Source organism: Malaclemys terrapin, chromosome 6 (genome assembly GCF_027887155.1).
Source record: "Malaclemys terrapin pileata isolate rMalTer1 chromosome 6, rMalTer1.hap1, whole genome shotgun sequence".
Classification (NCBI taxonomy): Eukaryota; Metazoa; Chordata; order Testudines; family Emydidae; genus Malaclemys; species Malaclemys terrapin.
In genome coordinates, this window is record NC_071510.1 from 104,666,833 (window position 1) to 104,690,133 (window position 23,301).

The 23,301-nt window shown below is 40.6% G+C and overlaps 1 protein-coding gene across 2 annotated transcripts in view; it reads right to left on the reverse strand.

Moving 5' to 3' along the window:
* Positions 1-1,747: 1,747 nt before the first annotated feature.
* Positions 1,748-23,301, reverse strand: part of ZNF131 (zinc finger protein 131) — a 31,247-nt gene continuing 9,693 nt past the window's right edge. Inside the window, exons 6-10 of one of the 2 annotated variants that reach the window (XM_054031517.1) lie at positions 22,952-23,096; positions 19,242-19,605; positions 18,917-19,139; positions 10,418-10,548; positions 1,748-3,553 (exon numbers count right to left, since the gene is read on the reverse strand). In XM_054031517.1, coding sequence (XP_053887492.1) covers positions 2,885-3,553; positions 10,418-10,548; positions 18,917-19,139; positions 19,242-19,605; positions 22,952-23,096 — 1,532 coding nt within the window. In that variant the 3' untranslated portion in view covers positions 1,748-2,884. Of the gene's footprint in view, positions 3,554-10,417; positions 10,549-18,916; positions 19,606-22,951; positions 23,097-23,301 lie in introns of both variants that reach the window. The other variant, XM_054031516.1, reaches the window with a different exon arrangement.

Genomic DNA, 23,301 nt, shown 5'->3' on the forward strand with positions numbered 1-23,301 from the left:
TACCCTTTGTTCTGTACATTTATCCACTCAAATTTTCCCCACCCCAACCAGTCCCTTTCTTCTTCTTCCCCCCTGATTCTTGCCTCTATTACTAGAGCACTGCTTCATCACCATTGAATCAGGTATTTCAGGGTGTCCCACTGGAGATCTGCTCCCTACCCTGTGGAGGAGCATGTTGATTAGCAAAGAGCTTATGCTGGGGGATAAACAAGAATGAGAGCAATGTGGGTCTAGAGAGCAGGAGTGAGTGAAGGATATAGGTAGGTGGCATCATATGACCTGGGGAAGTGATAGCAGCCCTGGTCATTTTTACACATCCTACAAAATCATGCAAGACCAGCCTTTGATTTCTGTAAATTAGTAAACTATCTGCTGCTGGTGGGTGTTCAGTGGATGCCTGCTACAGGGTAGATACACACTACACTCTCTCATGGAGAATCTACCTCTGGACTTAGTGTTGCTTTCTGTGTATGACAAACCCCTCCCCACAACTCTTACCTATGCAGGCTCTTTCTCCAAAATTCACCGCTGGATACTGTTCACCTTTTGAATCTACACTGGACCAACAATTTACCTGAATTCATTTTAGTTTCATTTCAAACTTCTCTACTACAGTCATTAATTAAAAACATACAATTCATGTTAGCAGTACTGGGAGACTCCTTACATTGCACATGCTGATTATATATATATATATATATATATATAAATAAATAAATAAATAAATAAATAAATAAATAAATAAAAAACACTTTGCCATTTTTACATGGTCCTGGGCACTAGCACAAATATCTACCAAACAAATCAACATTTAGGCTGCCATTATAAATATTCATTTTTGTCTCTTTACTGTGTATTTTTTTTCTGGAGGTTACGAGAAAATAATTTTAAAAGCTCCTGCACCAATGTATTTTAATAAATCCTGACAAAAAGATTACTTCTGAAGATTGTTTTAACTGCTTACCTATTTAATGTTTCTAAGATTTTATATTCCTAATATTTACATTAGAAAAATCAATGACTTACTTTCAGTTAAAAATTAATGGAAGCTGATTGCAGTGATTTGACAGAAACCCTCAGTTATATCTACACAACCCCACTGATTATCTCCTGTTTTTTAAAAAAGAGAGACAATTATAATGTTAGGGGTATAAAGCAGCATAAATAGAAAGAATGCACCCACTATATGTTGTCTCAAGTTACGTTTCAGAACCTGAAATATATCCCTGTTTACTGTGGAATATTCACTCAAGGGAAATGGTAGCAGATAGCAAGCATTAGACTGAGACTAGATAAAGCATTTGAGAGCATACTAGAGGGAATAATTCTGCACTTTCAGGAAAATGAACAAGATAGGTTTGGGGTCTGCAGGATTGCTAGAATTCTGTGAGAAATCATCTGTATAAGTTTTCATTTTCAGATATGAGAAAAAGTGGACTGATTTTCAGAAGTGCCAAATCTCACTAAAGTCATTGGTAGCTGAAAGTACCCACCACCTTTGAAAAGTCAAGCCAACATCCTTTAATGAAGTTCCATGTGTAGTAATGGGTTATTCTGTCAAAGTGGATCTGTACTAACTCCACTGTTATTACCAAGATCACAATCTAGCCCAGTTATTTATTACACTGCACAGAGAGGGAATGTTTTACATTGGAGCTAAACTGAATTGCATTGTTACCTGCTGTATATATTGTACTGTACAAGTACTCAAACTAAAACACTTGTTTCCTAATATATAGTGACTGAAGCAAGTAATGTCACAGTTTTTTCATGGTTGGTATTGTTTTATTGTTCAATAATACTGATTAAAATATTTACACTCCTACTTTTAAATCCACAGTTTAGCACTCATACCTATGGCTTTAATTCTTTTTTAGCACAAGATCTTTATGTCAAGTGTCAGAGAAAATTTCATTTTAAAACAGGAACCTGATATATCATACACACATTTTTTCTGTTTATAAATGCATTCATTTTTAATTTGAAGTGGTAAGATGGTACAATCTTTCAGCCGCTTCATTTACCATGGATTCAGCTGATTTTTTCCTATTGTAAGTGGCCCTTTCAACAATCGTCACAATGTGTAATTTGTTCCGTTCTACCCCCATCTAAATTTAAAGCAAGAATTGGTAGCTGACAATTATAAGCAAAAATATAAAGCACTATAGCATTATCTACATTGCCTTTTACTGCACTAGCTTCTTAAACATTCTAGGAGCTTTGTGGAAGTTTAGTCAATTCTGAAAAGGCACAAGACTTTTTGCACTCCAAGAACTTTAGTGGCAACACTTGTTACCATCAGTCTGGCATTTTCAAAGTGGGCTGAAAGAAGGCTGTTCATATTAGGAAAAAGTATATTGAGAATTGCTGCTATTATAAAGGAACTGCTGCTGGATGACAAACATCTGTGTGTTTTCTAAGTGGGTCCGGTCCAACTGTCTTTAAATATCCACGCATACATTAGAATCCCCATATTCTAGCATTTTGCCATCTCTCTCACTCACTCACACCCCCCCACCCATCCCTTTTCCTCTGGAAGTATATATCAAGGGCTTGTAAATGGGAGTCTCTCAGTGACAACAATTGCACACACATGGGGCAAATGACACAGTCTATTCAACCAACTATTACACTTCTCATAAAGCTGCTGATCTCTGGGATAGTTTTTGCTCCATGGCATTACATGAAAGGGGAAAAGTTCTTTTTAAAGTACAATAGGATGATTTTAATTGTATATGAAATATCCTAAATTTGGTCCACCTTCTGGTTTCCTAAGGACAGCGATGCTGGAGAGCCGACCACAGTTGGTACAAAAATTAACGTAAAAATTAACAAAAATAATTTGGTATTTCATCTCTAAACCTGCACAGTACAGTCATTTGTCCTAATCATCCACTTGCTCATCTTGTGTGTCCACTATTTGTTGAGTTTTTAAATCTTCAGCTTGTTCATGATCTTCTTTAACTGTCTCCACATCACCTATTTCACCAGTTTCGCTCTCTTCTAACTCTCCCTGATTAATGTTTTCAGACTCCACTTGTTCTAGATCTGTTTCATCTATAAGTTCTGCCTGTACCTCTTCCATTTGTATCTGATTTACATGTTCAACATGTAGCTCCTCTATCTGTACATCAGCACCTTGTTCAGTCTGAATGTGTTCCACTTCTACGTAACTAATCTGTACCTGTTCTTGCAGATCGTCCATCTGTGTGCCTTTCACGTGATTATCTTGAATCAGATCCGGATGCACCTGTTCCACAGTTACTTGTGCTGGATCCACTTGTACCTGAATTACTGGTAGTACATGGACTTGCTCCACTTGTTCTATAATAGTCATTGATGTCACTGGTTCAGTTTCCACGTCTTCCACTGGAAGAACCTCCTCTGTCACTATTCGTTCTGAAATGTTATGAATGTCTTTGAGATGCCTTCTCAGTTCGCTGCCTTGCATAAACCACAAGTCACATAAGGTACAATGGTTGGGTTTGTCTCCTGTATGTATTACCAAGTGATCTTTAAATTGATCCCAGCTGTTAAATACACTATTACATACCTGAAACAACAAGATGTAATATGTTAAATAATGCTAATAAAAATCTGATAAAGCAAAGTACACTGTATATTCTGGATTAAGTTTACAGATTGTTACCATGTAGTTTCTTGCTATTATGATTGAACAAGTTACGTGGACATCAGCCAAAAAAATCCAAGTTGTTAAAAACAAAAACAAAAAAACCTGGTAGAACTCGGGGTTAGGTCTAGTACCTGAATTTTTTTTAAGTGATTATATTTCACGTTGACAGTGACTCTCTAATTCTGGCCTTGTGCATATACATAAAGATGCAGACAACCTTGGGATTTATGGATTGGTACTGTGTTTTTAATGTTCCTCAGTTTAACAAAAATGTACAATTCTTATATTGAATCCCACCTCCCCCTTCAAAGATCTTATGTTAGAGCTCTGGCTATCTGTTTTATAATACTGCATGAAGAAATGATATGTACAAGTGTTATATGCGAAAGTTACCAAACAGAGTGAGCATGTTGCACTTTTTCTAAACTGATATTACAGGCAGGGCTGGCAGCGTTATTAAGGTTGTCTAACACTTTGCATCATAAGATCCTGTTTTCAGTTGCTCATAACTTTGCCAAACTTTAACCATTTGGGCTGAAATTTTCCATGCCGGGTAGTTGTCACTGGTTGACTTTTTTGGAAAATTTCAGCCAAAGTGGTTCAGCTGTTTCCAAGAATGCAGCTAGGGAAAAGTACATTGTTTTGCCCAGGTTTAAAAATTCTAATGACCTTTTCTTTGTGAAGTTCTACCACCCCCACACTTTGGAGCAGGGACCTGAAATTTGGCAGGGGGTGGCCTGTGTGTCAAGGATGTGCCTTTTGTCATCCTCATGAAAATCTGCCCAAAGTTGGCTAAGTTCACCAATGGTCAGTAAAGGCTTCATTTTAATGGCTAAAATCAAAGAAGCTTCTATCCTCACTGAGCACACGCAAGCCTCTCACAGCTGCTAAAACTGACCAGACTGCACATGCACCATCGCCAGGGCATCTGAGCATGCTCTATCCTCTCAACTGGGACTGGCTGGGCAAGGAAACTAGGAGGAGAAATCCGAGAGGCAGAGACTGGGACTAGGTAGGGAAAGAGAATGAGACAGGAGCGAGAGGTGAGGAAGAGATGGAAAAGATGTCACGTTTGGGGAAGGGAACAGGCAGAAGAATCTGTGCATGTCAGAACATACTCCCCTCCAGAGCCTGGAAAGGAATTCAAGATTCTTGAGTCTCACCATTCCTCCGTTATCAGCAAATATCTGTGAAACACACTGGCAAAGTGTCCCATCCCTATCTCGTGCTGGTCTATATAATACTACTACTACTGCTATCAGTTATTCCATTTGTTCAAGAGGCAGAGGTCTGTGCAGTAGATCTAAAGGTTTCAACTCTACTGATGAATCATTGGAGTGTCAACTGATGCTATATAGTGGATTTTTTGTTTTTTCAGTTAGTTTCATGACAGAACTCTGAACATGACACCTGTATCCATTTTACTTGCAGTACCTCTTGGAGATCCGCTACCCCTTTCTCATTTCCTTCCCCACCTTCTGAGCTCAGTCAACTCACAAATCAGGTGACCATTTTCAGACTGGGCGGGAGAGAACTCAATATCGATGCAAAAATATTAATAAATGTATTATAAAACTTATTTTTATTAGGTTGTTACAAAGTTGGTTTGCACATTTACTAAACATTAAACTATAGCTACTAGAATGTTACAGCCAGGATGATTGGAAATACAACAAATGCATACATTTAGGTAGGCATATTACCAAATGTTAAACCTAATCAAAGGTTTCTGCTTCTCTCTCTCAAGGACAAGCAAACATCAAGCAGACAAACCTCAGAAACACTTTTAGGAAGAAACCGAATTGTAAAAAGGTGTGTTATAAGAGCCATAAATCTAGGTTGTAAAATGAGCCTGTATCAGCAATCCTCACCTCTCTTTTCAAAGAAAAACCTGAGTTTAAACTCTCAAAGTATTCAAGAAACAGCCTTCTTTTGTAAACACACTAAAGTCTCCACTCTTTAATCCTGGAGAACATGTATAGTAGGAAGTGTTTTATAGAAAATACTGAATACTTCCAACTCATTATTCCACTTAAAAGATAAAAGCCTTCGTTATTTCCTATGATGGCATAAGCATCTTTTTTTATTTAAACGAAAGTTTTCATACAATAACTGCCTGATATCATTGTTATATGAATAGTACTCCTGGAGGAAATTTGTGCCACTGCGCGTGCGCACATTTAATGAGCCCTGCAGATTTCTAATTTTTTGCACAGAAAAAAAGCGTCTGCCAAAATGTTGCTGCAGTTCCGCCTTTTGCCCACCAGAGGGTGCAGTGGGGATAGAACAAAGTTTCAGCTCCCCGCCAGCGAGGGAAGAGAGAGGGCTGCCTTCACAGCACTTGTCAGGTCAGGTCAGGAGACAGGGACTGTGTGTGTGTGTGTGGGGGGGGGGGGGGTGTATCAGACAGGTGCTCATAAGGGCTAGTGGGAGAGGACAGACACGAGCAGGGGCTGGATGGGAGCAGAGGCAAAGGGCCATGGAGGGAGGGAAATGCAGAGACAGATGGGGACAGGTGGTGGTGGGACAGAGCTACATAGGGACAGTGGAGTGGCTGGAGGAGGGCCCAGAGACGCATGGTGATGGGGGAGGGGTGCAGAGCTACATAGGGACAGGGGAGTGGCTGGGTGAGGGCACAGAGACACCTGGGGACAGGGGAAGATGTGCCTGACTGAATGGGAGAGGTTAGAGATCAGCCAGGGTCTGCATCGGGGAAGCTCCCTAACAATCTCTCCCCACTTCCCCCAAAAAACCTGTTCCATGCTTTTCCCACCCATACCCAACAGCCCTCCAAGTTCACACCCAGGCTCCTTCCCAGCAATTTACTTCCCTCCGTTACCCCTGACTCCCCCAAGCCTTTGCACTGCTTCTGAGGGGTGTGGGAACTATGGCTCTGTATTGTAGTTTAAATAAATTATTACTCAGAGTTCTGTATTAATATGGCTAGTAAGGAATCAATTTGTCAAAAAACATTTCCTGAATCTTTTTTGTTGTCTGTATTGTTGCAGACATACTTGCTGACAGATATTTTGAAATAAATGACCAAAAATAATTGAAACTGGTGTGATTATATTATGTTATTTTGACAAATAAAATATGCAGAATTTTGCAGAATTTTAAAATATTGTGGAAAGAATTTTTATTTTTTTGGCGCAGAATTCCACCAGGAGTAGAATAGTGAGATATTTTATATAGAAATAGAGCAAGGTTATTTGATTCTAAATTAATTGCTAATGTAAGAAACCATTTAAGTATAGAATTTTTATATTATTAGGGAATTAATTTATGGCAGTGCACAAGCAAGCCCTCACATAACGCAGGAAAAGAAAATAATCATTCCAAAAATTGTCATATAGGATCAACACTCAAGTTCTAGATATTATAAAAGTTATTTAATTTTAAAAGTCTGTTTTGAGAACTAAAACCTTGTATACAAAGAACAGAAGTATTTGGACATTTTGAAAATAGAATTTTAATTCCAGGCTAATTCTTAAAAAAAATTGAAATTTTTTTTGCGAAAATGGACTGAATGAAAAGAAAGACAAAACTAAATTTTAAAAAAAAGTGACCTGACTTTTTCCACCACAAGAAGAACAAAGGCAATTAAAGAAACATTGCATATTCAGGAGCTGAATGTGTCACCTAAGCCATTAATGAATGCATCAAGCCAATCAAAGGGTGACAGCAACCAACCTTGAATCTAAACAAGCCCAGAAGAGGAGTTTTCTACTATAATTTTGTAGAAATAGAAAGAAGAGCACTCCAAAGTGCTCCAAACACTCAGAAGTGAGCAGCCCTTACACCCCCCCCGGTTACCCTACTCAAGCACAGCACCGTACCACAAGCAAGCTGCCACCCACAGATAAGAAAAACAGAGAAGATTCAAGACATACTCCTGGGGGAATTATGCGTCACTGCGCATGGGCAGAATTTATGTCCCCAGCTGATTTCTTTGCCTCCCCACAGAAAAATGACTCTCTGTTGGGGAAGCAAAGGGAAGCCACAAGAGCAGTCATGCGACCCTCCCCAGCAGCGTGTTCCGGGTGTCGAGAGCAGATATCAGAGAGATAAATCACTGGGGGGCTGGGGAAGACCCAGCTGCTGGCTCCTACCCTGCGCCAGGCTCAGCTACTATTCCCAGCAGGGCTGGGGAGGACAGGACTTCCTCTTCCTCTGCACAGCATCTGGGGCCGGTCAGACCCACCCCTAGATTTCTCCCCCAGCAGCAGGAAGTTCTGCAAACTCCCCCTGTCCACTTCCTGTGCCCATCGCTCCTCAGCTGCAGGATCCCCATACAGGGAGCTGTTCCCCCATCCATCCAGACCCCCTCATACCCAGACCCTCCTGCTGAGCCTCAACCCCCCGCACTTCAAAGCCCCCCTGATGAGCCCACTCTCCTGCACCTGGACCCAGATCCCCACCCCGCCAAGTCCCAACCAGCTGCACCTGGATCCCCACCCCATTGAGCCCCACTTCCCTGGATCTGGACCCACACCCCTGAGCCCACCACACCCAGACTCCCTGCCGAGCTTCATCCCCCTCACAGCCAGACCCCCCTCGCTGAGCCCAAACCAGCTTCGCCAGGACCCCCCTGCAGAGTCCCATTACCATTGCATCCAGAACCCCTCAACAAGCCCCTGTGCATTCAGATTCTCCCCATATCATGGAGCTGTCTGCACCCAGATTGCTACACATAGAACCCTCTCAACCCACACCTGAATCTCTCCACACTAAGCCCCTCCACATTTGGATCCTGCCTTGCTGAACCTGCCTGCCCACACCTGGAGCACCTGGCACAGAAGGGCAGGGCCCTGGGGTGTTTCTGGGGTAGGCCTGGTCCTTGCGATGTGTCAGGGTTGGGTGCAGCCTCACCACTGAGTAGGTGTCCCAGGGGGATGATGCAGGGTGATCTCCCATCTCTGTGCAGCCAGTGGCCTGTGCTCCCCAATGCCATGCTGGAGCCTCCACATTTATTTGGCAAATAAAATTTGCAGAATTTTAAAATATTGTGAGCAGAATTTTTAATTATTGGCGCAGAATGCCCTCAGGAGTAAAGATGAAACTAACCCAAGGAAAAGCTCCCCAAGAATTCAACGTGGATTGGTGAGAGGAAGTTAACTAAGACACTGTTAAAGGATTTAATTTAAAAAACTCTTGTGATGATTTTGTTGGAATACTGAAATGCTGTTGTAATTTAAAATACTAGCAGTTTCTCACATTAATCAAGTTTATACTATGTATTCCTGAATAGGAGATGAAACAGTGAGATTCAATTGGATTTAGGATCATTAATATTCATAATTGGCTTGTTTTCAAACAACTCCTTAAATGGCTTATTCTAAGTAACTGATTTAAATACTGTTTTTTATTTCCTAGGATGTACTTTATATATGTACTCGTTCATAAGCCGAATTTTTTTAGTAAAAAAAGGGACCCACTAGAGAAGGGGGTCGGTTTATGAATGGGTATAGAGAGGGAGAGGTGGGACACAGCCCCTCCCCCCAACAGAGGAGCAATGAGAGGCAGCACAGCCAGAAAGGAAGAGGCAGGGCCAGAGTCTCTCCGCTTCTGGCCACGCTGCTCTCCCCCCAGCCTCCGAAGCAGCTGCAGCTCTGGGGCTGGCAGGCTGCAGCGGTGCCGCTCGGCCCCGCTCCCAGAGCGGGCTGCAGCCATACCGCCGGAGCACGCTGCGGCCGTGCCACCCGGCCCAGCCCGCTGGAACATGCGGTGACCGCGCCACCCGTTCTGGCCCACCAGAGCAGGCTGCGGCCACACTACCCAGCCTGCCAGAGCAGCTCCAGCCAGGTCAGAGACATCCTCCCTTGGCCCTCCCCAAGTAAGGTGGGATGGGATGGGGAGAGTGTGGGGGTCCTGGGCTAGGAGTGGGGTCATGTGGGGGGTGGTCACAGGGATTACTCCCCTGACTCCCAGCTTCTCCCCCCCACAAAAATTTCCCCACCAGTTGTTGTCCTGGCCCGTCTGGGTAAGCAGCTGGCGCACTGGGACGCTCGAGGTAAACAAACCATCTCGGCCCACCAGTGGCTTATCCTGATGGCCCAGGAGCCAAAGTTTGCTGACCCCTGAATTATAGGGTTGGCTTATGAACGGGTGATAAAAATTTTCCATTTTTACTTATCCATCTTGGGGGGGGTCAGCTTATAAACGAACCAGCTTATGATAGAGTATATACGGTAGTTAAGATTGCTTACTTTTCCAACTATGAATGGGCTGATTATTTATTATTAAAAAAAATCTGCCAGCCCTGAAATAAAATTCTTTTGCCTATCTAAGGATATGCTAGTGAATGGATTTAAAACAGTTCTGGGAAACAACATACTTGGGTCTTAACTTACTAAGAGAAAAAGCACCCCCCCAGAAGTGGTTCACTCTCAAGGACATAATCTCTGTTAAAAGGTCTCTACAGAGAGACATACTGTAGACATTGTAATGGAAATAACCAGTTTATCAGTTGTGTTCGGTCATGTGAGTTATTTAATGTTTTCTTTTCCCTTCTTTAATAATAAAAGAGCCATGGTTAATAACTGTGATGGCTGGTCTTGGTCTTAATAATGGTATCCACTAAGGTATGTAAAAACTCCTGTGATTAAACAGTGGGAGCCACACCCTTGTGTTGGCAGTGAGAGAAACAATTCCTACCATTTCTTACTTCTCTAAACGAAACAACTGTAGTAATTTTAAAAATAAAATTACTTGGCACCCAACAGTTTAAATTTCCCCTCCCGCCCACCAAGACTCTCTCCTCCTGTTGCTTCCATTACATACCTGACATTCATACAGCTTCTTTCTTCCCTTTTTAGCTCCAGCACCGGATTGACAGGCTGTCAAATGACATTTGAGTGTGCTATTTCTAGCAAAACGTTCATGGCAATTTGGACATTCAAATGGTTTTTCACCTGTTAAGACAGATAAGAATTTATAGAGGTATAGGAAAACAAATCAATTCTACTGGAGTTGTTTTTTTGTTTTTGTTTTGTGTATATAGATTTTAGTAACTTGGTAAATATAATTTAAAGATTTGGATATAATCTTTTAAAGGTATAAGTCCTTCAGTCACTGGGATTGTTCTTATAGAAAGAGCCACTTCACTGAATGCATTTTATACAGAAACCAAAAGGGCAAAGAAAACAATGGTTGAGTAGATTAATTTTTCCACAGCTGGGAGTTGTGATGAATTTGACAGAACTGCTGATTACATTTTAAATGGAATCTTTAGTTTCATGAAAAGCTAATTTTTGATAAGAGCTTGGTTACATTCAACTATTATCTTGATTTGCTGAGATGAAATATAAGCACTGACTGGAACTAATAACCATACAGAACTCTGCATTACTCATTCATGTCCAGTTTAACATATAGAAATATTCATCATGTACCAAGAACTGGGAAGACTATTTTTTGTTTTAGAGTTACATGAAGTCAGTATGGATCCTCAAATTGGTTGAAACCTTCCAGGAAAGAGATCTAGGTGCTGTCATGGGCAGTTCATTGAGTGACATCTCTCAACATGCAGCGATAATCAGAAAATAAGACCATAAGATACACTGAGCAGGCAGCAGAGACCATTTTTGTGGGGGGGGGGGAGAAGGAAACAACAAGAGCAACAAATTCCACAATGGGTCATCCTAACCTTCAATGCTACATACAGTTTGGTCAGCTCATTTTCAACCAGATACAGCAGAAAAAAATCCAGTGAGAAGCAGTGAATAAAAACATGACTAGAGACTTGCACAGCACGAAAAGGAAAAAAAAAAAAAAATTAGAGAAGCTAGGATTGAGGTACATAAAGAACATCAGTCTCAATGAAGGTAAAAATCAGAAGCTCCTATTTGACTCTCTCGTCATACAGAAGTGAAATTATATGCATGCAATGAAGTTAAAAAGTGGAAAATTTTAAAATTAAAATAAGAAGGTATTGTCTGAAACTCAATAGATAATCCACCCATGAAACTTGCTGACAAAAGTCTAGTTTTCAACAGTTCACGGTCAAACTGGAAGGATGTATCTAGTGGGGTCCTGCAGGAGTCTATCCTGGGGGTAGGACTATTCAATATTTTCATTCATGAGTTGTATAATGGTGTGGAGAGTATGTTTATAAAATCTGCAGATGACACCAAGATGAGAGGGGTTGCTAGCACTTTGGAGAATGGGATTAGAATTCAAAACGACCCTGACAAATAGAGAATTGGTATGAAATCAACAAAATGAAATTCAATAAAGAGGAGTGAAAATTACTGCACTTAGAAGGAAAAAATCAAATGCACAAATACAAATTGGGGAATAATTAATTAGCAGCAGTACTGCTAAAAAGGATCTGGGATTTATGGTGGCATGCAAATTGAATATGAGCCAACAATGTGACGCAGCTGGAAGAAGACTAATTTCATTCTGGGGTGTATTAATAGGAGAGTCGTACCTAAGACATGGGAAGTAATTGTTCCACTCTACTCAGCACTGGTAAGGCCGCAGCTGGAGTAGTGTGTCTAGTTCTGGGCACCACCCTTTAGGAAAGATGTGGACAAACTGGAGAGAATCCAGAGGAGGGCAACAAAAATGATAAAAGGTTTAGAAAACCTGATCTATGAGGAAAGGCTAAAATAACTGAGCATGTTTAGACTTGAGAAAAGAAGACTGAGAACCTGATAACAGTCTTCAAATAAGTTGATAGCTGTTATACAGAGCAGTGGTTTTCAACATTTTTGATACCAAGCACTGGCTTGCTGCCTTCCAAAACTGTGTCAGGGAAATCTCAGGGACCAGTGCCGGTCCATGGACTGGTCATTGACAAACACTGATATAGAGGACAGTGATCAATTGTTCTTGTCCTATCTTTAGTGGACCTGAAGAAGTAATGGACTTTATCTGTAGCAAAGGAGATTTAGGATAGATATTAGGGGAAAAAAATTCTAACTACAAGGATAGTTAAATTCTGGCTTCCAAGGGAGGTTGTGGAATCTTTGTCATTGGAAGTTTTTAAGAATAGGTTAGGCAAACACCTGTCAAGGATGGTTTAGGTTTAACTTGGTCCTGCCTCAGTGCTGGAGGATGAACTAGAGTATTTCTCAAATATGGCCACCAGGGGTTTTTCTTGTGGCCAAAGCCTCCTGGATGGTGACTGGGGGGGTGGGGAAGAAGCAGTGGCCTCTCCCGCAGGGCTGCCAGCAGGGCTTTGAGCCCTGCCCTCCTCCTGGAGACACAAACTCTGGAGGAGCAGGCAGACGGCGAGTTCCCAATCTTCCCTGTCTGAGCCAGGGACCTTGGACTCTGCCTTGGGTCCCAGATTCCATCTGTGGGGTTTCAGGTTCCATCCCTTGCCTACGTGGTGGTGGGCTCCAACCGTGGGCTCACCACCCCATCCCCCATCTCATCTGGCCCCTGCTGCCTGCTCCGTCTCCGGGCTTCAGCCGTGTGGTGGCAGGCTCGGTCTCCTGACTGCAGGGCTTTGGGCTCGGCCCCAGCCCTGGGATCCAGCCACAGGGCTTTGGGCTCAGCCCTGGATCTAGTTGCGGGGCTTCAGGCTCGGGGCTTCAGGCTCGGGCCCCAGGATCTGGCCATGGGGTTTCGGGCTCGGGCCCCAGGCTCAGCTCGGCCCCCAACCCCAGCCCCATGGTGGCGAGTGCTTGCCAAGGCTCACCCCGCCATTGCCCCTGGCACCTGCTGCCTCCCCCGTCCTCCCATCCATCCCTCCATTACCCCTGGCCCCAATGCCTCCCTACCCACCTCCCCATCCAGGGCTTAATTTGTCCCCGGGCTTTCCGAGGCTGAGTAAGTCTGCTGTGAAATGTTAGATTTGTATGTTTGTTAATATCACTTTTCACAACAGACTTAATAGCTTGCTGGGAAGCTGTGAAAAGTGATATTAACATAAAAGTATCACTTTTCACAGCAGCAGACTTACAAGCTAGCAAGTCTAAAAATAATAAGCAACCAAAAAAAGCAACAGAAAACAACAAAAAAGACAAACCACCTTATGTGTTTCTATTCTGTTTCGATCCAGTAAAGAATAGAGGCAACTGCACATTGTTGTTATTATTGAGTCTTCAAAAAAAAAAACCAACCACCATACATAAATACATCACAATAATTTGGACAGGTATATGTGGATATTTATTTGTTTTTCCTAAAATAATTAATTGTCAGAGTAGCCTCCAGCAGGAGTTGGTGGCCACACTCTGGGCCCCCCAAAATATTTGTGTGAGAACCCCTGAACTAGATATCCTCTCAAGATCCCTTCCAGCCCTACATTTCTATGATTCTAGAATATCTGAAACAAATTGTTCAGTAAAATTCCAAAGAGGATAAGACATTTACACGTACAACAGCATTTGCAGTTACTCTAGCTAGGACTGAAATTTAAATGGCCGTCAGTCACTTGGCAAACATTTTCAAAAGTGCCTACGTGACTTAGGAGCGCAAGTCCCAGGGAGTGCCTAAATCATTTTTGAAAATGGGATTGAGAACCACAGTAAAAATAAGAACAATCAGAAGGAAAACATTAAGTAAAAATAGTGAAATATTAAATAGTAAAATTTTAATTTTCTATGAACATTAAGAGGAACTGTTGGAATCTATTCACCATCAACATACAATCCAAATCCCGGGATCTCTAATCAGACAAGAATGGCAGTGGACACAAAGAGATGGGCACATGAACTTTAGCCCAAATAGTGTCTTCTGCAGGAGGATTGGAAACCCCAGAGAAACAAGGAATAGACCCCAACAATCTGCACATTATTCATCCTCAGCCCAAAGAGCTATATGGATTGTAGGGGGATGTGTTGGGGGTCAGGGATAACCTATGCCTAGGCCCTGTGCAAAGACTGCACCAAGGAACCTCTGTTCCACTGCAGTTCCTGGCAGCAAATTGCCATCAGTCTTGCAGGTCAACAATTCTGGGCTTTGCAGAAGCAATGTCAGGAGCGTATGTAGGAAAGGAGAGTAAGTTCCAGAGTGGAGACCAAGAGCAAAATCAAATCAGGCCAAACCCACACTTTGAACTTCATCTGTAAACCAATCGAATCCAGGACTCATTTACACGTGCGCCCGGAACAAACCACCGCTCAATTAGTGGGCAGTCCTATTCTTTCAAGTATATTCTTATGTACAGCACATTGCAGTAATAATCTCAAGATGATATAGTCATGGACAACTGTGGCGAAGTCTGATGCCCCGTAAGCCTCCCCCCCCCCCCCCCAAAAGTTTGCAACCTGCTTGTCAAGTGAAACTAGAACTGCGCTCTTGCTCATTGCTGCTACCAGGACCTCCAAGCGCAGGCAAGGAGTCAACACGACCCCCAAGGCTGAAAATCCCAGTAACAAAAACAGTGGCCAAACTTCCGCAAATATGACAAACTGTCATTTCTTTCTATTGCTTCAACCAACATACAAGCATACTTCAGTCGCATCTAGACTGAGCTTCAGCAAATCAGCTCTCATTCAAAGGCAGCTGATAGATTTGAGTCAGCACCTGATCTTTGTCCATCGCCAGGATGAAACTGACCCAAGCAAGTAGCTATACACATTGACTTTTTGTTTGTTTAAGATTACAAAATACAAAGGAATGCATCTTTAACCAATAACTTACTGCATTAATATTTAAATTAGGTCTAGATAGTGGAAAGTTACAGTGAACCCAGTTATTTTGGATTTCTCAGAAACATACGTGACACTATTTATAAAGTAAAGTTTCTAAGAATATTAATTGAAGTTTTCACAAACTGTCAGTTTCCCCACATGCTTTTATGGACAATCTTACCCAAGTTTGACAGAGTACAACTTGTGCTATGACTACTATATAGATTCACTATTGAAGTAGAAACAGAAACTGATTATTGTACTTCAAGAAGTCTAATCTTTGTTACAGTAGCATTAGCCCTCTCCACCAGCTTTCCCTGAATACGATCTATTTCTGCAAAAAGCAGTGGTGGGCAACCTGCGGTTCGTCAAGGTAATCCACTGGTGGGCCGCAGGACAGTGTTTACATTGACCGTCCGCAGGCATGGCCACCCGCAGCTCCCAGTGGTCACGGCCAATGGGAGCTGCGAGAAGCGGTGTGGGCCACAGGGACGTGCTGGCGGCCGCTTCCCACAACTGCTATTGGCCAGTAATGGCAAACCGCGGCCACTGGGAGCTGCGGGTGGCCGTGCCTGCGGACAGTCAATGTAAACACTCTTTCGCGGCCCACCAGCAGATTACCCTGATGGACTGCGTTCAGCCCGTGGGCTGCAGGTTGCCCACCAATGCCACAGTGCAAGCAAAATAAGTCAGCTTCTAGTACTTCTCCAGGAACTATTTTTTTGCCTTTAATATTTTCACCATGATTATAAAGCTTCTCTGAATCTCATTTCCTACTTTTGTGCGTTACCTGTCTTTCCTCCCCAATTTTGAGCATTATCTTTTTTGCCCTACCCAATTATTAACATTATAGTTTTTTTATATAAAAATCTTTTAGAAGGCTATTGTACATAAATATAGGATACAAAGAGGCTCATTTACAAAAATCTTTTAGTTGTTTCAAATAGTCTAAATCCTAAAAAAAATAATTAAAAAAGCCTCCAAAAAGTTCTTTCAATCCTAGTTACAGTGCATCTGACTATTTAACTCTCATTTATTAATCAAGTGATAAACTGATTTAGAGACGCCCATCAATTTTATTTAGTTAAAAATTCAGGAAGACCCCAATGCTGAGAAACACTGAGCATCCATAATTCCCAGTAAAGGCAGTGGGAGTTGTAGGTGTTCAGTCCCTCTTTTTGTCAGCTGACCCCAATGTTTTGCAACAAGATCATGCTTAGGCAAATATAATGAGTTAACTGCTCTTAGTTACAAAAGCTACATTTTTTCATTCAAACAAATAACTACTGTTCTTATTCTGAGTCATACCAAATTAGTCCTACTATACATACATACATTGCTTTAATTTAGCTCAGTAAAAACCTATTCCATTGCAATTTATGATGGGCAACTGAAATTTCATTATTTTCGCTTTATCAGAAATCATGATAAAAGAGGAGATGAGTGAGTGGATTCTTTTTCCTGGTCTGATAAGTTATCATGACAATTTTGGAAGTTAGTACTTTACAGGATTAATCTAAACAAAAACAGTTTAGGTTTAGAGATACACAGAGCACATTCTAGAAGCTTATGACAAAGACAGCTGATGGCTGGCCTTATAACTTCAGCTAGAAAGGAAAAGCTTTTTCCATGATTAAGTTGTATGCAGTTATTAGTACTAATTGGAAATTTGTTAATTTGTAGCAACTGAAGTCAATTTGTCACTTCATTATATATGCTTTTATCTTGTCATTGTTAATGTACGACATTATTAGTGTTAAATACCTTGGGGAGAAAATTACATCTTCTGCTTCAAGGTCAGTTTTTATACTATGTGCCACACTGTACTCTCCAAATATTAGGCCTGATTCAAAGATGATTGAAATCAACTAGAGTCTTTTCACAGATCTCAATGGACAATAGTGGAGTGCTACTATCCAGCTGAGCACAATGTACATAAGGGTTTAACTACTTTTACTTTGTTTGCCTCTTTTTTACATTCCAACTTTGCTTTCCTTCTAATAATTATTTCGTTAATGTGAAAATTCAGAAAGATATGTCAGTAATTAATAAATGGGAAATGCCTTCTACATACTTGCTGTATAATGGCATTAAACTAAGCCCTTTTGTTAGAACACCAAAGTAGGTGTAACGACATACCAGCTACTCTGGCAATCTGACCAAATATTGACAGGTTTCAGAGTAGCAGCCGTTTTAGTCTGTATCCGCAAAAAGAACAGGAGTACTTGCGGCACCTTAGAGACTAACAAATTTATTTGAGCATAAGCTTCAGCCCACGAAAGCTTATGCTCAAATAAATGTGTTAGTCTCTAAGGTGCCACAAGTACTCCTGTTCTTTTTGACCAAATATTGTCCTTAAAGCTGTCATGAACATTTTCCAAGAGAGAAACCTATAATCAGTTTATACATAGCTTGGTCATAATGGATGAAATCTACCACACTACAGAGGGCCTACACAAGCCCACTGATGTCTCTGCTCAGCATTGGGTGGTAGCAAAAAGAGTGTTGATGGAGTTGTGTGCAATGGAAGCCCTCTCTATACTGCTTGGACATGGAAGAGGTTTTTTCAAACCCTTTCTACATTAGTTGTAAGTAGACAGGAGTGCAGCCACTACTCCATTGGCCAGGAATCTCGCATAAGGGTGCAAAGAAATTCTAGGTCAGAACCTAGAATAGTAGCTTTGGAAGACCTGTTCTGCTACCCCACATCTACCCACTAACGTGTTACTGGACTACTCATTTCGGTAAAGTTACAAATATGCTCAAGTGTTTGAAGGACCAGGGCCCATGCAAATTGTCACACGTTCTCAGAGCTAATAAATTATTTGTATGGTACTCAATACTGCAAATATGGTAAAGTAATAAAAATGTAACTCTTTTAACAGCAGGACCACAGGGAGCATGGTAGAGGCACTTAATCTCTGTATAAGGAAGGGAAAAATGAAGCAGTAATTTAAAAGGTAAAAGTTACCTTTAATGTAATGACCCACTGTAGTCTAAAAGCAACATTCTGATCTCAGTTACATAGGGCTTTTTTTAATCAGTGTAACTCCACTGGATTAAGTAATCACATACCAAGTGTCAAAAGAGTTAATTTTCTACTGTATGTTGTCTATATTTGCATAACTTGCTTACCCAAACTACTATATTAATAGGCATTTGTTTAAGAATTTTCTGCTGGTTTCTGATACAGTGTGGTAGGTTTGCTTAGTGGACTTATTTTTTTCAGATGAATTTTCTACTGAATATCACTTTTTTTGATGAACTGGAAGTTAATTTGTTTCCACAAGTTTATTCCTGAATTGGATACTTGTTTTTCAGAGGAGTGTCACTCTTTGCATGTTGTATTTTTGAAACAAATATAATATACTAAATTTAAAAGCACATTTATTTCTTTAGGAAGCTTATTTTTCAGTAGGTGGCTAAGTGAAATTTGTGAGTCAATATTTTAAGTAAGTTGCATTCATTAAGATCTACCTTCACTGCTATGTAAATAGATTGTTCACATTTTGTCATTCGTGGAAGCCCAGCATTTCTAGCATTCTTCAGTCTCACGATTCTATACAGCATTAGAAAAATAATATTTGTAACAAATCTTGCACACACTCCCCTCTTATTCCCCCCAGTCCCACAAAACAGGAAAACACAAAACCAAAGGAATAGATGTATACTAGAAATACAGAAATGTTACCTGTGTGTTTCCGAAGGTGCTCTTTAAAATGTCCAAAGTGGTCAAACTGTTTATCACAGTACTGGCATACGTGTATTTTTTTGCCAGGTCTTTGCTTCTTGCTGGCTCCACCTTCGTCAAGGTGGTAACAGGTGAGGTGCTGTTTCAATGCACTCTCTCGTAGGTACCTTTTATTGCATATGTCACATTTGTAACTCTCAGTGGAGTGTGTTTTCATGTGTTCCTTGAAATGGTAAAACAATTTAAACGAACGGTTACATTTCTCACAGTGGAATAAATTGTTCATGTGTGACAGCTGAAGTTCCACAATTTCAATACCTTCTACCTGTTTGCATGTAGGATCAGTTGCATTGTCACCTTCTTCTTGGATCTGGCATTTTCTTTCCCCCTGACGATACTTGCTGGTGATATCTGCCAAAAGAGCCAAAGCAGACTCGTCTGACGTACCCGTAGTCTGTATATACTTTATAGACTGTTCTGCAGAAGCTACTTCTTCCAGGGTTTCAATGCTATCATCTTCCACTTCAATTGTCCCTTCAGCAATCTCCACCTCAATTTCAACAGGCTCTGATTCTGCAGATGGCAATGTTTCTGTGATGACATTGGAGGTTTCGGCTATCTTCCTCTTTTTGGTTTTATTTTTACCTTGTGTTGTATCTGATTCTAGTGGTGCCGAATTTTCTTTGTTCCTGTAAAGTGTGTGTAATATAACATAATAAGGATCCAAAACCACCTACGTAATAATTCCTGCAATATACTGAAATTACACGAAATTATTCAAAGTATGTAATAAATCAGTAATAAAGTGTTTGAAGAGAATGCATGTTCTGAAACACCATGCAGATGGTTACATTGTAGATTCAGAAATGCACTAATCCTTAATCTTTACTGCTGAACCATTAAGATTGTCCATCACCTCTGTACCTGAGAATGCCTTATCTAGTTTAGGTTATGTGAAGTGTAAATCTAGAGATATTGAGTAAACAGTATAATTCCACTTTTTTCTCTATTTTAATAAGTCATCTTTTAAAGAGAACTACTGTTGTGCACATATTTTATGCATTCTGTCTCAAAGGAGAAGAAAACACTTCAACTGGTAAGATGTCTGTGAAAACTACCCCCCCTCAGTCCAGGGGCCTGAGCAAAGGTGTTGGATCCCAGGAATGTCAGGCTGCTGTAGATGAACACAAGTGGAGAAGCCAAAAGGACCCAGCAGGAGATGGTGGTGGTGAGATTTGGTTTGCAAGACCTGCAGCACAAAATCCATCATACTATACCAGCGCACCAAAGCCTCCCAGCACTAAATATGAAATTCACCCCTATGCAAAGGGCCAGTTCTCTCGAGGACTTTAGTTCTCAAAATAGGAACTGGATGGGATTTATGTGGTGTCTAGGACTGGTCCACACTCAGTTGTATACCAATTCAACTATTTTGGTTGCAGAGGGAGAAGACGAGTTATGTCCTGGTTCCAAGTCCACAGAATGATAACATAGGGGTAAGTGCTGGCATGGTGGAGCGTTACAGTGATACTTCCTTACCACAATCCTAATTCCTGTCAGCCCAGCCTGCAAGTAATAAGCCAGGATAAGCAAGAGCATCCAGGTCTCTTACAGAGTAGTGAAGAGCGAAGGCCAATCTATCCCTTCCCCCTTTATATAAAATGTTAATGAGGGCTTAAATCATAATGTGATGCATTTATATAGCACATTTCATTTGAGAATCTAAATGTACTTTGTTTTATTTGATATAGCATTTAACTAATAAAATCCATATAAAATTGAAAACAATATCTTAGAAATGCCTGAGAAAACAGGAGCTTTTTAGTATGACTTGAAGCTCAATAAATGCAGGTTCTAGCAGATCTGTGAGGTAAGGAACTCACTATGCATCCCCTCTCCACACTCCCCTCCCATTAAAGCCAAAGGAGTTTAGCTCATAGTAACATTAGAGTTGTGCGAATAATGGGTTTTTGGCCATTCTGAAAATTCAGAAAAAAAAAATCAGTTCAGGTTTCCAGAATGTTCAGTGAATTGGAAGTCAGAAACATTTTGTCTGGGCCTTTTAATAAAAAGCAAAGGAATTCAAAAAACAAACAGAGGAGGAGGTGATGGTGGTGGCCTGTGGTTAGGGCACTCACCTGGGAGGAGGGGGGGAATATCCATATTCCATCCCTGCTCCAATGAATATATGGCATAAGGAGGACAATGTCACCTTCATCAATGGGTCCATATCCCCTTGTGAATGTAGTCTGAAAAATCAAAATGTTCCTTTTTGATGTTGAAATGGTTTGTTTCAACATTTCCAATTTTTTTTTTTTTTTTATTTTAGCTGGAACAATTTGCCAAAATGTATATGAATTTTCAAAATGCTTTTATCAACCCATTATCTATATTTTTCAGTGAAAAAAGTTTCATCTGAAAAATTCAGCCCCGCTTTAGTAACATTATAAAATATTATTTTTGCCTCAACACCTTGTTTAGAGATGGGTAAACAGTGAAATTAAATGGACACTGTCCAGTTAAATTTAGCTCCAAAACGTTGTAAAAAAATTATTTTTGAAGAAACTAAATCCAAGATTAATTAAGATATTCCTAAAACTATTAAACAATTTTGTTTTTTAAAAGCAAATAGTTATTTTCTTGCAACTTTAGCAACCCAAATTATTGTAACATTACATTATTGCCTTAGATCCTGAAACTGGCCCTAAATAAAACTCTACTATACTCTCTCTATTTTCCAAGCTGAGAGAATTGTAATAAGTAAAGGAACTATAAATACAGTAAAACCTCAGAGTGACAAACATCTCGGGAATGGAGGTTGTTCATAACTCTGAAACATTTGTAACTGAACAAAACGTTCTGGTGATTCTTTCAAAAGTTTACAACTGAACACTGACTTAATACAGCTTTGAAACTTTACTATAAAGAACAAAAATGCTACTTTCCCTTTATTTCTTTAGTAGTTTATACTTAACACAATACTGCTTTTGATTTTTTTTTGGACTCTGCTGCTGCCTGATTGCATACTTCCGGTTCCAAATGAGATGTGTGGTTGACTGGTCAGTTCATAACTCTGGTGTTCGTAACTCTGAGGTTCTACTGTAGTAATATTAGCTTTATACTATTTTCAGTGTGAATAATCTCAGCAGCTATTTACAATATAAGTAACTTTTTTGTCCTTTAATATGCATTTTTATCCTGATAGTGTCTTTTCAATCCAAGAGTGAAGTTGTGCAGTCTTGATTCCAATCCCAGCGATTACCACAAGACCATACTTCTTCCCTATATTTATTGGCAGCAAAGTTTAAGCGTAGGGCAAATATTTTAAAATAAATATTGATGTTGAAAACCCTGCTTCTAGTCTGCAGTGTGACCAAGCTTTATTTAACTTCAACTTTTTTTTAAAATACAGGATGTGTAAATATTACTACTGCAGGAATTATAGGCCTATGTCTGCTCTCCACTATGCTGAATGTTAATGAACATGTTATCTGGTGTGGAAAAGACCCTTGTGGTGGGATAGGAAGGAAACAGCAGCTTCCCCTCATGTTCCTCAAGCTTGCAGAAACTCCTGTGTGAACTCCAGAATGGGAAGTAGGGGTGGCTGTTATGGGCTTCCTTCTCATAGAGAGAGAAACAGTGCTTATAGCCAAAGGGAAGATTACAGCAGAACTCCAAGAATGGGAAGGCAGAGAAGGTCCTCCGGAGAGCAGTGAGAAGGGAACGGCACCCAAGGATTGTACTCTGTTTTTCTCATACCTTCTCAGGCTTTGCGAGCCATGTCCCCTGACACAAAGTTCCAGCTCACAGAGTTTGAGGCTCAGTTTTACCCTTTATGGTTTCCATCACACCTTCACAGGAGGAGGCTACAGACTTTGGGAAGAAGAGATGGATGAGGACTCTACAGCTACTACTCAGGTTCCAGGAGGAGAAGAAACAGCGCTGTACAATATTGGCAACGAACCCTGCCAAGAATCTTCCTCAGATATTGTATTCCATGTTTCTAGAATATGAATGGAAAAATGACATGCTTACCTGATTTCAAGTGCTTTAATAGCTTCTAACATCTGTAGATACTCAGCTGCTTTCCAAACATCATTTGCTTCTTCTTCACCTTGGACCATTAATTTTGCTGTGTAGGTGAACTCAATTAAGTGTCGAAATGCCATGTTACTTACACCTGTTTAGAAGTAAATATACATTGGTTTTTTGCAATTCTTCAGATTTTAGTTGTTACATTTCACATGTATAAGAAGTAAATTTTGCTAACAAATCTTTCACCATCTAGATTTTAGTTCACAATGTCCTGCTTATTGCCTTTTGTAGATCACCTTCATGAGATGTTCTCACAGGCTTCAGAAAGTCTACAGCTGCATGCAATGGAG